Source organism: Carassius carassius, chromosome 24 (assembly GCF_963082965.1).
Source record: "Carassius carassius chromosome 24, fCarCar2.1, whole genome shotgun sequence".
NCBI classification, from domain to species: Eukaryota; Metazoa; Chordata; class Actinopteri; order Cypriniformes; family Cyprinidae; genus Carassius; species Carassius carassius.
Window position 1 is genome coordinate 15,157,860 of NC_081778.1, and position 17,008 is coordinate 15,174,867.

Below are 17,008 nucleotides of genomic sequence, written 5' to 3' on the forward strand. Positions count from 1 at the left end.
TATGTTCATCACTGCCTGTATTTGTAACATTTTAAAAGTGATAAAAATAATACAGTCATCTGTTTTCTGTAATATACTGTGGTGTGTTCAGCAGGAATGAAAGAGAATCACGTTCACGTGGGCTGACCCATATTCACGGAACAATTCTGAATATTTTAAAATAATTTTTGTCTCATAACTGCACTTACAATGTATAACTTTTGAAACACCCAAATCAGAGCTGTCGAAAAACATATTTTACGGCTCTGACCCAGCGACATGTCTTTATTGGCGGAGAAGGTCTTGAAGGTGGGACTAAATTTGCATATCCGCAATGCTTTTTGCCATGTCAACTATATAAAGACATTTTCCATTATTTTAAGGTCTGTAAAAAAGGATATAGCATGAAATTCACCAATATTTATAAATGAAATAATTATTTCAATTCAGAAATCAGTATTCTAATTTCTTTATAACTTCTTTTGACTTAAATTATGTAGTCACCATAATCGATATTACTGTTGAAAGTAGACAAATCTTTTCGTTAGGCATACCTGTGTGGAAACTTGCTCTTTTAGTATTTGTCTAGAAGGCTTTCTGTAAAAGAGAGCCCACCCTTTAACAGTTTAAAATAACCAAATATATGCTGTTAGACTAAAATATTATTTTTAAAGTCAGATTTATGTGTCAGCTTCTGAATGTTGATAGCGTTGGTGTATAATGATACTCTGTCTGGTAGAGTCATAAGTGTCAGTAATGATTTGTTACATTTAGTACAGATTTAGTGATTCATTACTTTCCTACGAAACACTCATAAAATACATATAAATAAATACCGAGAGATCTGAAAGTAAATTATATCATAAACGTATAGCTGCTGTTTTAGCTGCTTAAAATGATCAAATCCTTTTGAATTGCAAAACCTTGAGCTGGAATCAAATCGCGCAGAGAATGATCAGAGCAGAAGAACACGTTTATGTGTACAGCAAGAGTCCAGTTCGCTGTGCGGAACACTAGAGGGCAGTATTGTGACGCTGCTTTATCAGTAATGTCGAGGCAATCATTGTCAAAATTAACAATAATCATAATTCAGTTTACATGTGTCATTCGTTACATTTGCTGTTTTTTTTCGTTCTTTCTTGTTATTATATTTTATCCAAACCCTGACTTACGGACTAATGATGTTTTCGTTATTCTGAATAGACCACTTCACCGGGTCATTTTAGTGGTTTGAACTGAAATGCCAACAAATATTGCACAAGACAAGGCGTTTGCAAAAGCTAAAAGTAAAGGTCGAGAGTGCGGCCGACTGTGAATGGTGTGAGAGGTGGCGAGAGGAGGAGTAGCAGCACGGAGTTAAGGAGTGCGTGGAGATCTCACGAGCGCCACACACTCACGGAAACACAACCGCAACTACTTCCGCCCACACTAAAGATGGCGGCCTTCTTCATGGAGAATTTAGCCGAATCTTTAGGTTCCTCCGAACCGGCGGTTCGATTGATTTTGTCGATCTTATTAGGTAAGTGAACGGCGCACTAGTGTGATATTTTAGGTTCTGGTGAGAGTTTGTAATGAGTGTCGTTAGGAGTCATAAAAACGTGGACAGTTATGTGGTTGCATTAGAAGTGTGCTCAAGTCACACAGCTGCCCACTGTGCTCCCAGCACCCCCAAAAACACGACTCCAGCACCTACTCTCTCCATTCACACCGACCCTAGCCAAAATCAAAGGTCGACCAGGATGACCTACATGTCAGGCGAGGTTTCATGGTTAACTGCACGTATCTGCTGTGAATCTTCTGACTACAAGTACTTTCAGACTCGTTAGACCTTCGTCTGACAGCTCGCTTTATTTTGCTACTGAATTTGAGTAGTTTGACCTACTGTTAGTTGTGACCTTTCAATGCAAATGAAGCTGGGTTTCAAGTGACACGTTGATATAGGGATGTGAGAGCAGATAGCAGGGTACTCTGTACTTTGGTCAGGTGCACTGCAGTGAACTGCTTCTAACCTCTTCAACCAGATGAATGACACATGGGCTGCTTGACCTGGATAGAAGTGCCTGTTTGACCATTTGCATGCTTTCAGCTCAAAGACTGTTACATTGTTGTCTTTAAGGCTTAACAATGTGGATCTATGGTAGCCTCAGAATGATGCCTACTTATCCTTATGCACACTTTCCAGGGCTTTTTTGCTTGATGCATGAGTCAATTTCTATTGTAAATCTGCAGTTAATGTAACCCTGATTTCAGATATTTATTCATGAACGTGTGCAAATGAAATGCAGAGCTATGTGTCAGAGAATGGTGACTTACTACACACTTAAGTTATTAAAGGCATCAGAAAACACTGAAAAACTGACAAGGGTTGCACAATATATTTTTACATGCTCACTTAAAGCAGTTTAATTTAATAGTTAAACTGCATTAATTTTATTTCAAGTGTTTTAAAATTTTATAGAATCTTAATAGCGATCAGAAGATGGGAATAATCATCAACTAGTAGTCAGTGTCATTCAAAATTTCTATACTGGTCCATCCCTAATTCTTTGCTTAAGATCACACCGCTGTAGGCATCCGATGAGAATTTCAGAAGAGTTCAGTTTTTCTTCAGAAATCTTTTTTTAAATGTATAAAAATCCTAGTTTGACTTTTATCTGACCACACCCTCACAACAGACCTTTCACATTCCTATCTGTCATTCCTATCCAACTGCTGTGGCTCACCCTCAAAAGACAGTTGTTATGTGCCCTAAATGTGTGTTTATTTGACTGTGCAATTGCATCACCTCATATGCCTAATCTGTTTCTCTCTGTTTTCCCTGTAGGTTATCCCTTTGCTCTGGTGTACCGGAGGTTTTTATTTCATCAGTCTGCAACAGTTGTTCATCTCTTCCACACATTCTCTGGGTTGGCACTGGCCATGTTTAATTTTGGTGAGAGAGAGAAGGAAGCAGAGAAAGAGTGAAGAAGTGAAAGATCTGATAACTAGTGTCTTTACAGCTTTAACGTCTTTAAATTAGACCTACTAGCTTTTTCTTAGCTATAATACTATTGGTCATGATAACATGAAAGTCAGTCTTAAGATGTATGGCTTGTCAGTGTAGTGGCTTTTGGTCCATATTTAGACTGGAGCATTTCTACTGTAGTTCAGCTCCCCTAGTTTCTCTAATCTTGAACTTGCTTGGTTCACACACATGCGATTGTTTCTCATCTCATGGCACAAAAGAGAGCATTCTCAGTACTGAACAACATCCAAGCTGAGGGTTTTTGTTTTTCTCACCAGTCATCTTCTCAAATAAAATCTGTAAATTTGTGCTCGAGTTCAAAACATTTTCACTAAATGGGAGTTTTAAAAGGGAAGATTTACAATACTTAAGTAATATCACAGTTCTATTCCAGACGTTTTTTTTTCTTACGTGGTTGATTTAGTCAAAAATATGATCTTCGGCAGATTTTTGTAAATGTTCTTTCTCAGTTTCTTAATTTGAAAGCAGTTGCTATAAAATTAGTAAAATATTACACTACTGTTTAAAAGTTTTTATTTTTATTTTTTATGTTTTTGAAAGACGTCTCATACTTATCACAGTACAGTAATGACACAATAGTATTGTGAAATGTTAAAATTCAATTTAAAATCGTTCCAATATTTTGCTCCTATTATTATTGTTGTTGAAAACAGTTGTTCTGCTTATTTTTTTATTTGATGAATATGAAGTTCAAAAGAACAGCATTTACTAGAAATAGAAATATTTTTGTAGCAGTGTAATTTTTTTACTGTTACTTTTGATCAGTTCAGTGCATCCTTGATTCATAAAAGTTTTTGTTCTTTTCAAAACAAAACAAACAAAAAAGGAAAAGAAATACTGATCCAAGACTTTTGAACAGTAGTGTATATTAATCATAAAGTTAATAAACGAATAGTATTAAGGGTTTTTATTTTTATTATTTATGGTAACATGTTAGATGTCCAATGAAAGTGCTTTGGCTCCTGCCAGATTTCCTCTTGGATAATGTTTCACTTGTTTGACACTGAAGGTAGAACTGTGCTCTGTAAAGTTATTGAATATTTAGTGTCCTTGAGAATAATGGTGGAAAATAAAGGGTATCCTGTCTAACTGCTCTGCAGTCTGTTGTAATGATTTCCTGATGACCGTGACTGTGACTGCGATAACCCCTGGTGGTGAGGCTGTAGTTAATGGGAATATGAGTGGCAGGTTGAAAAACAAACTAATGAAAACCGATGGGTGTTGAGTTGGGAAATGTGAAAACTAACTTGTTTATTTGATTTCTTTGTGCTGCATGCGGATCTAACAGCAGGTCTGTCTCTCTTTGTCGTTATCTGCGACATTTTACTTGTTAATTTTGAGTTTATCACTCACTTGTTTTAAAAAACTACTTTTTCTCTCTTTCTGTCATTTCATAAGACATAGTTCAGACAAAAATGATAGTATTCTCTTTCTCAGAGTCTTTTATTTACAGTCATGTTGTTCCAAACTCATTTGAGTTTTCTTCAGTAGATCACAAAAGAAGAATTTTCAAAGAATGTCCCAGTCGCTTTTTACTTTTATTCCATATAATGAATGTGAATGGAAACTGGGTCTGACAGGCTTCAAAATGTCTAAAGAAATGGACCACAAAATATAATTAATGTACCATAAATGTAGTTAATACAACTATTTTTCAGTCATAATGAATTCATACAGTATGTGTGATGAATGTACCAAAATATATGTAAATGTCCCTTCAACATTTCATTGAAGCTGTATAGTGTTCAAAAAGGTCACACAGACTTCAAATATAGCACGTCAAACACCAGTGGTCCTCACGTGTCTCATGAGCAAATATCTTTTATGTCAAAGGTGTCACCTTTGGTTTGTCAGTAAATAAGTGTAAGATTTCTTTCTGTACCAAAACTGTCGTTTGATTTCAGAAAATGTAGCTTAGAGTGCACTTTTATAGACTTAGAAAACATTACTTTTATTATACTTTTGATGGTGTATGTTATTTTGGAGTATGACATATGTACCCATTCGATTTCATTTTATAGAAAAAGAGAGACCTTCAAAAAGGTCGTCACTCATTCAATAAAAAAGAAAAAATCTCCTTTTGTGTTCATCAGAAGAAAGAAAATCATACTGGTTTGAAATGACGTGAGGTTGAGTAAATGATTACAGAGCTGTCATTTTGTCAGAAGTATTCTGTTCAGTTCTGGTTCTTCACATTGTTGATAAAGTGTTGTATTGTTATCTAATGTTCAGCTAGTACAGGAATGCAATAACACCATCTCTCCATGTCCTTCTCTCAGGGTCTCAGGTCTGTCACTCCCTCTTATGCGTAGTCATTCAGTTCTTGTTGCTGAGGCTGATGGGAAGGACAGTCACATGCGTTTTGAGTAGCTTTATCTTTCAGATGGTGAGAAAACGCACACATTCTCTCTCACACTCACACTATCTCTTTATCTGTTTTTGAACTCTTGATGTGATCTTGTGGATGAAATGTTGCAAGCTTATCAGTGCCCAATTGGATCATGTATTTAACCCTCATTTCTGTGCATGTCTACTGTGGTAAAACAGAGTGTTAAAGATCTAATAACATGTGCCACTTGAGTTGTGATTAGGTCAGAAGAACCTAAAAGAATGTGAAGGGAAAATAAGAGCTTAACACATAAAGATCTTTAGGGTGGCTTTAACCCCAGATATTGACTTTACTGTTTTAATCTCAACAGTACCTGAAGGTATTTTTGGTGTTTTTTTGTTTTTGTGTGGCAGATATATCTGTTGATGGGTTATTACTACACAGCTACAGAGGAGTATGATATCAAATGGACCATGCCTCATTGTGTCCTAACGCTCAAACTCATCGGTATGATACTTGCTTTTAATTCCCAAATCTTGATACACCTCAGAACAAAGATATTTACAGATTGATTCTTTTTAACCATTTATCACAAGGCACTGAAAGTAAATCAACATTTACAAACACTCACAAAATACCATGGTATAAAAATGGCCATGTAGCATGAATGATTTTCAAAGCAATGTCTTGCCAGTACTGATGATGATTTCATTTTTCTCATTGCAGGTTTAGCACTCGATTACTACGACGGTGGAAAAGAAGAAGTGAGTGAGACTTAATGAACTGCTATTAACTTCCACCATTTCTGTCTTCCTTCGTGCTGCTGTTCACCTAGTATCCTCCTATTATTATCTCCCTCCGTTTCCTCTTCCTGCATCACTCTTTGCATTTTTTATGCATGATTTGAGCACAAGGAGGAACTGATGGGGAACCACTTAGTATCTTCTTCAGTTGTGTAGGAGCAGTTCTGCTAAATGACCATTATGGATCAGTGTAATTATGTCTGGCAAGGTGAAGTGTAGTGAAAGTTCCCTGAGATGTAATTGTGTAATCTGTTAGTTCTCTACTGCAGTCAGCTCATCTGTGGCTCAGATTAAACAACTCTGTCCGAAATATTAACAGTAGCCATGACTTGACACAGTTGGCTTCTTCATGTGATGGTGTGTAAGCAGTTATATCTCTTTTGATCGCTCCCTCATTACTGCCACCCTAGAAAGGTGTTTCTCCCTCATCTTAAAGCAATGTTTGTTTGTTTTTCGAGGGTGTAAAGATTACCAGATGACCGATGATAGACCCTGTTTACACCCGGTATTAACTCTGTTCTCAAGTGTTCAGATAGATTAGTAGTTCTGGAGAAACAGACTGTCTGAATTACACTACTCTCCAAATGTTTGGGGTCAGTAAGAAATGTTGTTGATTTTTATTTTTGAGAGAAAATAATACTTAATTCAGCAAGGATGCATTCATTTAATCAAGAGTGAAAGTAAAGATGTTTATAATGTTATGATAGAATTTCAAATAAATGCTGTCCTTTTGAACTGGTTGGATGTGGAGGAGGTATGAAGATATGAAGGGGCAAGATTATGGATGATCTTGAAAGTGAATCACAGAATCTTAAAGTCAATGCGAAACTTAACCAGGAGCCAGTGAAGCTGCTGCAAAACAGGGGAGATGTGGTGAAAGGAGGGGATTCTGGCGATACAGGCGGCTGAGTTTTGAAGCAATTGAAGCTTATAGAGGGATTTGTGAGAAAGACCAAAGAGAAGAGAATTACAAAAATCAATGCGGGAGATGACAAGACTGTAAACAAGAATAGCAGTAGTATGAGGGGTGAGGTAAAGGGTGAAGGCAGTTAATATTACAGAGATGAAAATAGTCGGACTAGATGATTTTATTAATATATGATTGAAATGACAGTGTACTGTCTAAGAGGACACCCAAACTCTTAACCTGAAGAGAATGGAAGACATGAATTATCAACTAAAAGATAAAAACTAGAAGATTTGAATAAAGTTGATTTAGTGCCAACTAGAAGAATTTCCATTTTTGTCACTGTTTAGATTGAGAAAATTAGAAGAAAACCAGCATTTAAATTTGTTGAGTCAATGAGAGCGGAAGGAGGGAGAGTGGAATTAGGTTTAATGGAGAGATAGACTTGGGTGTCATCCGCGTAACAGTGGAATAGGAAGTTGTATTCCTGAAAGATATTGCCAAGAGGAAGACAATAAATGATGAAAAGAAGGGGACCCAGGACAGAGCCCTGAGGCACACCAGTATTAACAGAGGAATTAAATATTAGAATGATTTCTAAAGGATCATGTGATGCTGATTATTGGAGTAATGGAATAAACAAAGCATGGGAATAATCAGAATCAGAAAGAGTTTTTTTGCCAAGTATGCTTGCGATTACAAGGAATTTGTTTTAGTGACATAAGCTTCCAGTACACAGAGACAACAACAACACACAGACAAAAAAACATATTAAAATAGAAAAGTTATTTTGAATTGTAATAATATTTCACAATATTTCTGTTTTGATAGAATTAAATGCTGCCTTGATGAGCATAAAATACATATTTCAAAAACAAAAAAATCTTACCAAATCCTAACTTTTAAATGATGTTATGTTTTTCGATGCATTTTATCTTCTACAGCCAGTTCTAATTTCCCAGCTCCTCTCTTTTAAATCATTGACTCATTAGCTTTTTTCTAACAGTCCCAGATGAGTGCAGAACAGAAGAAGTCTGCCCTCAGCTCTACGCCATCTATTTTGGAGGTCTTTGGTTTCTCATATTTCTATGGAGGCTTCCTGGTAGGGCCTCAGTTCACACTGCTAAGTTACCAGAAGCTGGTGTCTCGAGAGATGTCCGATGTCCCTGGACAACCACCCAGTAGGTAAGTGCACAAGATTTCACAGTCTAACAATCCCATCTCAGTCAGATTCTTTCAAACCAATGGTTTTACCTCTTGTCAACAGTTGTTTCTTACCATTTAGTGGACACTTTTCATCCAAAGGTATTTTCAGGATTAATTTGTCCATTATAAGGATAATTCCTGTCTTGTTACTTTTGTTACTTGTTCAAGGGCACTGTGATTATGAACAAGTCTTAATAACTCATTTGCTCTTTCAACATGCCTAATCTTTTTTTTAAAAATCTTTTTCCATTAGGCTATAGACATTCCTATAGGCACTGGATACTCTGATGTTATTGACTGGCTGCACAACTGGCCCTAGAGTTAGAAAATCTAATTACAAACAAGATATATTTCTTGTAGAAATTCGTTTTCTTACTGCTGAAAATGAACATTCTGTATTTAGTTTTTTGTCTATGAATTGCAGCAGTGAATCATGGATCATATCATGAGGAAAATAAATGATTATCAATGCATGAAAAGTTAATCGAAATGCAGACACGCTTTTCCAGACATTGTTTTTTTTAAATATATCCCTGTATGTGAGCAGAGACAAATCATACAGAACAGTGAAACCATTCACAATAATATTATGCAGAAAAATAAAAGTCTTTGCTCCCATTGTTAGTCGCCACAGATCTCATTTGCATAAAGCTAACTTTGTTGAATTGCCGTGTGCACCCATATCACGACTCCAGTTGTTGCTGTTGCTGGAAATTGAAAATGAATGATATGTTTGGTCACAAAAGTTATTTTCAGTGTGAACAAGATTTAGGCCACACTGTTTTGACCACAACCTAACCAATACTGTTAAGGCCCATTATAATACTTATAGTCTTCTGATAAGTAACAATTTAATTTACCAAATGTTTCCTCTTTTTGCAGTGTGGTTCCTGCACTGAAGCGATTTGGTTTAGGTCTGATCACCCTATCAATCTTTACGATAGGTGGGGTGCACTACACGGATAACTACTTCTTAACAGATGAGTTTGAGGTGAGTGTATCAGTGCATTGTGACTGAACGTAGACAGAGTCACAAAATCACAGTGTATTATTTAGGTTGTACCTGGATCTCGTGTGCCTCCACTTGTTTTTTTCCCAGGATCTTTTCAATCTGGTCCCGATGTCACAGAAAGTTCCTGGTCTGAACGAGAGCGCTATTTAAGTCTGTCAGTTACCATTTTGGCAGCTATTTATATATTCTTGGCAATATGAAACAGTTGCTGCAAGTCATATAACTGCATTTTGAATGCTGCAGAGGAGGGAGTTAAAATGAGTTCACACAAAGAGTGAAAAATGTTGAAAATGATTAATTGTTAGGGCTGTTCATATTCAGCCGACACTCAGTTGTATTCATTTAATTGGTTTAGCTTATCAAATGTCATGTAATACGTTTCAGCATGCATTCGAGCAAATCTGTATAAATCGTTAATCATAATTATTTATTTTTAATAGTTTTTTAAATCATGTTTTCAAATTTTGAATTGAACAGAACATATGGAACACACAGGACACGCTCAGTCCAGCTGTGCGCACACACACACACACACACACACACACACACACACACAGAAATTGTAAAATGAAAAGAAAGCAACAGACCACCTAATCTAGAGATAGGCTGTTTAAAAGTAACTATTCAAAATATATGACGAATTAAAAAAAACACAACACTGAGTGCTGAACTCTCTGCTTATGATTATAAAGAAAATCTTCAGGCAGTGTCTTTTGCAATAACCGCCACACATTCAGATAAACACCAAACCTGCCTATTGTCTTTTTTCAAACCTGCTCTACTGCCTATTTCTTAAGAAAATAATTGAGAAGATTTTAAGAATTGTCACGGAACAACTTCTTGGAATTTATCTTGTAATTTATCTTAAGAAATTTCTTACCTTCTTTCTTTAGATTTTTTTGTGAATCTGGCCCCAGGACAAAAAAAAAAAAAAAAAAATATATATATATATATATATATATTTTTTTTTTGGTTTGTCTTTGTAAGGCAAAATCATGTTTAAAATGAAAGATTCATAATTCATTGGTAGTGATTCATTTTTTCTTATCCTTTGTTTTGATCTGTGTTTCAGGCACATCCATTCTGGTATAAGTGTGTGTACATCTTAGTGTGGGTGAAAATAAACCTGTATAAGTACATCAGCTGCTGGCTAATCACGGTGAGTAAACAGCACAACCCAAATCCCCCATTAAGAGCCCACTTGAGGTAATTGAGAGTCATTATGCTTCATGCTGTGAACCCTGTCAGTGTATCTTTACTATCTTCTTAGAGAGGTGTTAGCTGTGTAACAAGGCAATTACAAACAAGACATGGCCTTATTTTTCTAGCTGAGAATGTGACTCTGACTTCTAGAAGTGCAAATCTAGCTAAACCTGTTCAGGTTGTGGAGACGTTGAACAGGTTTTCTGGCTTAAAACTGTCCATAGATTGTGTGTGTGTTGAAAAAATACATTTAAAATCTTAATTCTGAACAGTCTGCTGTTTTATAATTTAAAACAAAATGATTATGATTTTTTATTTTATTTTTTAAATATATATGTCTAAATACTTTTTGGAGCCACTGTAGCTTTCACTGTAAATCTTTTTTTTTTTATTTTTTATATGGAATCACTAGATGCAGATTTCTATCTCATATGTTTATATTCATATATGTACATACTTAGGAAGGTGTGTGTGTACTCTCTGGGCTGGGCTACAATGGGAAGAACGAAAAAGGAGAGCACCAATGGGATGCCTGCGCAAATGTGAGGGTGTGGCTATTTGAGACCACACCCCTCTTCACAGGCACCATCAATTCCTTCAACATCAACACAAATGCTTGGGTGGCCAGGTATGCACATGCTTTTATAAATGTGACATTTATTGCAATCGGAGTCTTTCAAAATTGTGTTATTTTTTTTTTTTATGTGTGTGTGCTTCAATACATTTTCTCTCAATTTCTCTTTTCTTTCCTCGCCCTTCTTCGGTACAGGCATGTGTTTAAGAGGTTGAAGTTTTTGGGTAACAAGTTGTTATCTCAAATGTTCACATTGTTTTTCCTGGCGATCTGGCACGGCTTGCACTCAGGGTACCTCATCTGCTTCTCCATGGAGTTCATCATTGTCAATGTGGAGAAGCAGGTAACCATGGCAACATTGCTCTACCAGACTTGAGGCTTGAAGTTGTTCAGAATCCAGATGACTAAAGTCTTTGAGTCACTTACTTTCATGCCAACTGAAGGCAGATCTGAAAGTTTACAGATTTAAAGATAGTTTCTGAATTTAGTAACTCACTGAGAAGAATGATTTGAAATTATAATCTTGCTCTTATGTAAGTGATGGAATGAAACAAACTGCATTCTAGGATCCTTATAGGTCAAAAGTAAGGTATCAGTCATTAAATGTATTTTAAACCGCTTACACAGAGTATATATACACACACACACACACACACACACAATACTGTTCATAAGTGGGTTAGAAAGCTTTTTAAAAAAAGAAGTCTCTTATGTTTTCAACACGGCTCCATTTAGTTTGTCAAAGATACAGTAAAAACAATAATGTTGTGACATATTATTTTAATACATTATGCAATATAATTTATTCCTTTAAAATATAAGTTATTCAGCTTTGAAGCTGAATTTTCAGTCTCATTACTCATGTCACACGATCCTTCAGAAATCATTCTAATATGCTTATTTTCTGCTTAAGAAACATTTATTATCAATTTTGAAAACAGCTGTCCTGCTTAATATTACTATAGAAACCATTATACATTTATATTCAGGATTCTTTGAATAGAAAGTTCAGAAGAACAACATTTATTTGAAATGATAATATTTTATGACGTTATATACATGTCTGATTTGCTAATAACTAAAAAAAAAAAAAAAAACCTTTAGAACCAAAAGGTCATCAAAAAGCATCAAAAGGTGCAGTCATTGAGATGACTGATTGAGATACTAAACTGTATTTTTTAATATTTGGAAACGGATGGTGAGATTCAGCTGGCAGTTGACAGTATGGTACTTAAGAATGGCAGTTGCAGTTGTTGCAAGTAGTTTGCTTGTAAAATACTATCTTACAGGTTGCAGACAGCTGTGAGTATGTGAGGGACGCATCTCACCCTTGTAGTCCTATTCTAAAAATGACAAATAGTGCTCACGTCAGAAAATGTGAGACATCAGTAGGCATTAAATGAAAGTCAATGGAATGTTTACGAATGACGTTTCCTGTCTCAGCCAAAACACATTTTTTTGATGAATGCTGATGGTACAGCTTGATCATTAACCTTCTCAGGAGAAAAAGAAAACAAGTAGAAATGTAATATTGTTCAGGCAACTCTGGCTCTAGGCGAGATCGAAACATTGTGCATGTTTACGTGCGGTATGTGTCCACCGGTGCAGAATGAGTGGAGCAAAGTGTTTTCACTTGATTTTTTTTTTCATGGGAACTACGTGACAGGCTCATACAGGGAATCTGACAAAGGAGCAAAGCAAGAAACATTTTTAACAGCATTTATTAATCTAGGTTCATGTTAATGAACCCTTTTCACAGACTGTGATGATGAGTTTCTAAATCTAGTTTATTATATTGTTTTGAAAAAAGGTATTGTACATTTATAACTTCTGTAGCATACAATCTATAATGTACAGTCGTGGCCAAAAGTTTTGAGAATTACATAAATATTGGAAATTGGAAAAGTTGCTGCTTAAGTTTTTATAATAGCAATTTGCATATGCTCCAGAATGTTATGAAGAGTGATCAGATGAATTGCATAGTCCTTCTTTGCCATGAAAATGAACTTAATCCCAAAAAAACCTTTCCACTACATTTCATTGCTGTCATTAAAGGACCTGCTGAGATCATTTCAGTAATCGTCTTGTTAACTCAGGTGAGAATGTTGACGAGCACAAGGCTGGAGATCATCATGTCAGGCTGATTGGGTTAGAATGGCAGACTTGACATGTTAAAAGGAGGGTGATGCTTGAAATTATTGTTCTTCCATTGTTAACCATGGTGACCTGCAAAGAAACGCGTGCAGCCATCATTGCGTTGCATAAAAATGGCTTCACAGGCAAGGATATTGTGGCTACTAAGATTGCACCTAAATCAACAATTTATAGGATCATCAAGAACTTCAAGGAAAGAGGTTCAATTATTGTAAAGAAGGCTTCAGGGCGTCCAAGAAAGTCCAGCAAGCGCCAGGATCGTCTCCTAAAGATGATTCAGCTGCGGGATCGGAGTGCCACCAGTGCAGAGCTTGCTCAGGAATGGCAGCAGGCAGGTGTGAGCGCATCTGCACGCACAGTGAGGCCAAGACTTTTGGAAGATGGCCTGGTGTCAAGAAGGGCAGCAAAGAAGCCACTTCTCTCCAAAAAAAAAAACATCAGGGACAGATTGATCTTCTGCAGAAAGTATAGTGAATGGACTGCTGAGGACTGGGGCAAAGTCATATTCTCCGATTAAGCCCCTTTCCGATTGTTTGGGGCATCTGGAAAAAGGCTTGTCCGGAGAAGAAAAGGTGAGCGCTACCATCAGTCCTGTGTCATGCCAACAGTAAAGCATCCTGACACCATTCATGTGTGGGGTTGCTTCTCATCCAAGGGAGTGGGCTCACTCACAATTCTGCCCAAAAACACAGCCATGAATAAAGAATGGTACCAAAACACCCTCCAACAGCAACTTCTTCCAACAATCCAACAACAGTTTGGTGAAGAACAATGCATTTTCCAGCACGATGGAGCACCGTGCCATAAGGCAAAAGTGATAACTAAGTGGCTCGGGGACCAGAATGTTGAAATTTTGGGTCCATGGCCTGGAAACTCCCCAGATCTTAATCCCATTGAGAACTTGTGGTCAATCCTCAAGAGGCGGGTGGACAAACCAAAACCCCACTAATTCTGACAAACTCCAAGAAGTGATTATGAAAGAATGGGTTGCTATCAGTCAGGATTTGGCCCAGAAGTTGATTGAGAGCATGCCCAGTCGAATTGCAGAGGTCCTGAAAAAGAAGGGCCAACACTGCAAATACTGACTCTTTGCATAAATGTCATGTAATTGTCGATACAAGCCTTTGAAACGTATGAAGTGCTTGTAATTATATTTCAGTACATCACAGAAACAACTGAAACAAAGATCTAAAAGCAGTTTAGCAGCAAACTTTTTGAAAACTAATATTCATGTAATTCTCAAAACTTTTGGCCACGACTGTATACGTTCTATACAATCTCACAATATTTATTCTAAATGTTAATTTATTTAACTTGAATAGCATATTGAGAATTTCCTCTGCACTGGTGGACACATGGCATTAGACAAAGGCTTTAGAAAGTGGATAAAAATAATAAAACTCTTTTGTAAATATTTTTGCAGGCTCAGTCACTGGTCCGGGACAGTCCTTTGCTGGCATCTATCGCTCAGAGTCAACTGTATCCAATTGTTTATGTAGTACAGCAGTTAATTCACTGGCTGTTTATGGGATACCCTCTGGTCCCATTCTGCCTCTTCACTTACGACAAGTGGCTCAAGGTGTGTACTTACTCCTCAGGGCTTCGTTAGTCATGAATCTGATGTTGGATGTCCATGATCCTTACCTCCTGTATCCATCCATATTGTAAAGTGTTGCAAGTGTCATTTACATTTTGAACGTTTTTGTTTTCCAGGTTTACTCCTCTATATATTTCTGTGGACACATATTTTTCTTCATTGCCTTTCTTGTTCTGCCATACCTCCGCAAGGTGTTTGTGCCTCGAAAAAGAGGCAATGAGAAGAAGGAGGATTAATTAAAATGGTAAATTTATCATCTGCCTTTTCTAAACTGTTTGTGCCACCTGCCTGTTCTCACTGTTTTTCTGAGTGTGACTGTGTCATCTATTCTTTCCTGTGTTTTCGGCAGCAGTGGAATCTAAAGCTGCCTTCAGGTCATATTCAGTACTCTTATAAGCACCTTCACAACGTCTTAATTTCCAGTTGGAAACTCAAAATATTCTTTGATCGGTTTATATTTCTGATTATTCTTTTGTGTGATCCAATGTTAAAGATCACAGAAATCATTCTAACATCGTGATTTGGTGTTCAAGAAGCATTTCTTGTTATTATTAATGTTGGAACAGTTGTGCTGCGTATTATTTTTGTGAAAACTACGATAGTTTTTTTTTTTTAAGGATTCCTTGATGAATAAAAAGCATTTATTTGAAATTTAATATAAATAATAACTGACCCCTAGTTTTTGAATGGTTATTATTGTCACTTTATCTATGTTACTGCATGTGCTAAAAACATGAATTCAAAAATGTATACAAAAGAATGAAAAAAAATCAACACACATTGCAAATTTTATTGAATTTTAATCTTACCTGATGTTTTGAGTGGAACCTAATGATAAATACAGTTTGTAATTGTTTAGTGTAGTTTGGTTAAAGTTAAGATAAAGGTAAATATCTGAAAGTGTGATAAAAATTGTGTACATAATGCACATCTTTCTTTAATTCCACTAGCACTAAAAAAACTCCTGGAAGTGGCAAAGGGAGATCCAGTTGCTGTGTCTTTTTTTCTCATTCTGATGCAAATCACGTGAACCCACATCTTGATAACAACTTTTGAACATGTATTTTCCCAGGAGGACTTATAAGCAGCATAATCATACTTCATTAGATCATGGCTGATGATTCAGTTAAAGGCCATAAGCCATTTAATTCCAGCAGAAAGAAAGTATCATCCCTCTGTCTCACATAGCTTTTCACTGGCTCTGCTGCTGAGTTTCATTCATCCAGGTCTTTGTAGAATGTCTGTTTATGTTTGCACCACATTTACTTTTAATTTGAGAATTTTTCCTGTCATCAAAATGTTTTTTGAATAAGACTGAATCTTACTGAAAGTGCTTTAGATGTGACTGTGTGAAAATGTAAAATGATCCACCTTATTTCTCTCTTTTTCTTACACAGGTTTGTTTGCAGCTGTCTAAGTTTGACTGAAGTGAACTGTGACTTTTAAAGAGCACCTGAAGAGGACAAATTTTAAGGCCTTTAGTAATATATTACTATTTACATACAGCACTGATGGATGTGTACAAATGTTAATCCGATGGAAGGATTTTCTCATTCTTTGGGAGTTGTGGTGGACTATAATGAAGGTTGAAAGCTACAGAAACACAAGCTTTTCTATGGTTCATTGTTTGTTAAATAAGATTTACTGATGTTTGGTGGCTCGAAATAGTTATACTGTATCTCATACCATTGCACTCATTACTCAGTAATGATCTCATTTCCTGTTTCCGGTCTCGTCAGAGAACTGGCATTTGGCTGATGGAAACAAATGAGATGTATTGTTTTCCTTTGCTAGGAATATCTCAACCTCACTTACCCTTAAAAAGACAATGAAATGTGAAACAAACAAAAGAGTGAATGGTGATACAGCATCGCCTGGCATTGTAAAATGAATGTTTTTCATTTTTATAAATGTTTTTTTTTTTTTTTTTTTTTTTGATCAGACAACTTTAGATGGGGATTCTTCTTTTTTTGGGAATGGGTTTTATGGTAACTATTTTTTTTTTAAATAGCTTTTTTGACACTTTAATAAAAAGGATCATCATTCTGTCATCTCATACTCTCACTCCATTTAACACAGTCTGTCTATCCATCTGACACTTTCCTGTTCACACCATTTTCTCCAGAAAATATTTTTTGTCCAGTGTGTGAGCAAAACAGAAACCAGAGTAACATTAACACTACTTACCAGAATCATGAATATGATGGTAAATTTGTGTC

General features: G+C 36.2%; 1 protein-coding gene and 1 non-coding gene across 3 annotated transcripts; both read left to right on the top strand.

Annotated features, from left to right (window-relative positions):
- The first annotated feature begins 540 nt into the window (after positions 1-540).
- Positions 541-594, top strand: LOC132103804 (U7 small nuclear RNA). The gene has a single exon (XR_009423467.1). It is a non-coding gene; the product is annotated as a U7 small nuclear RNA (small nuclear RNA).
- Positions 595-1,101: 507 nt separating this feature from the next.
- On the top strand, positions 1,102-16,725 carry LOC132102917 (lysophospholipid acyltransferase 5-like). Of its 2 annotated transcripts, XM_059507637.1 has the most exons (13): positions 1,102-1,498; positions 2,804-2,911; positions 5,284-5,390; positions 5,747-5,840; positions 6,060-6,097; positions 8,050-8,228; positions 9,132-9,240; positions 10,334-10,420; positions 10,926-11,092; positions 11,234-11,381; positions 14,616-14,771; positions 14,906-15,033; positions 16,187-16,725. In XM_059507637.1, exons 1-12 carry the CDS (start codon positions 1,414-1,416, stop codon positions 15,023-15,025), a joined length of 1,398 nt encoding a protein of 465 aa, XP_059363620.1. In that variant the 5' UTR covers positions 1,102-1,413; the 3' UTR covers positions 15,026-15,033; positions 16,187-16,725. The 2 variants fall into 2 exon arrangements, with proteins under 2 accessions (XP_059363620.1, XP_059363621.1); XM_059507638.1 differs by lacking the exons at positions 1,102-1,498; positions 2,804-2,911 and adding an exon at positions 4,145-4,295.
- Positions 16,726-17,008: the final 283 nt, after the last annotated feature.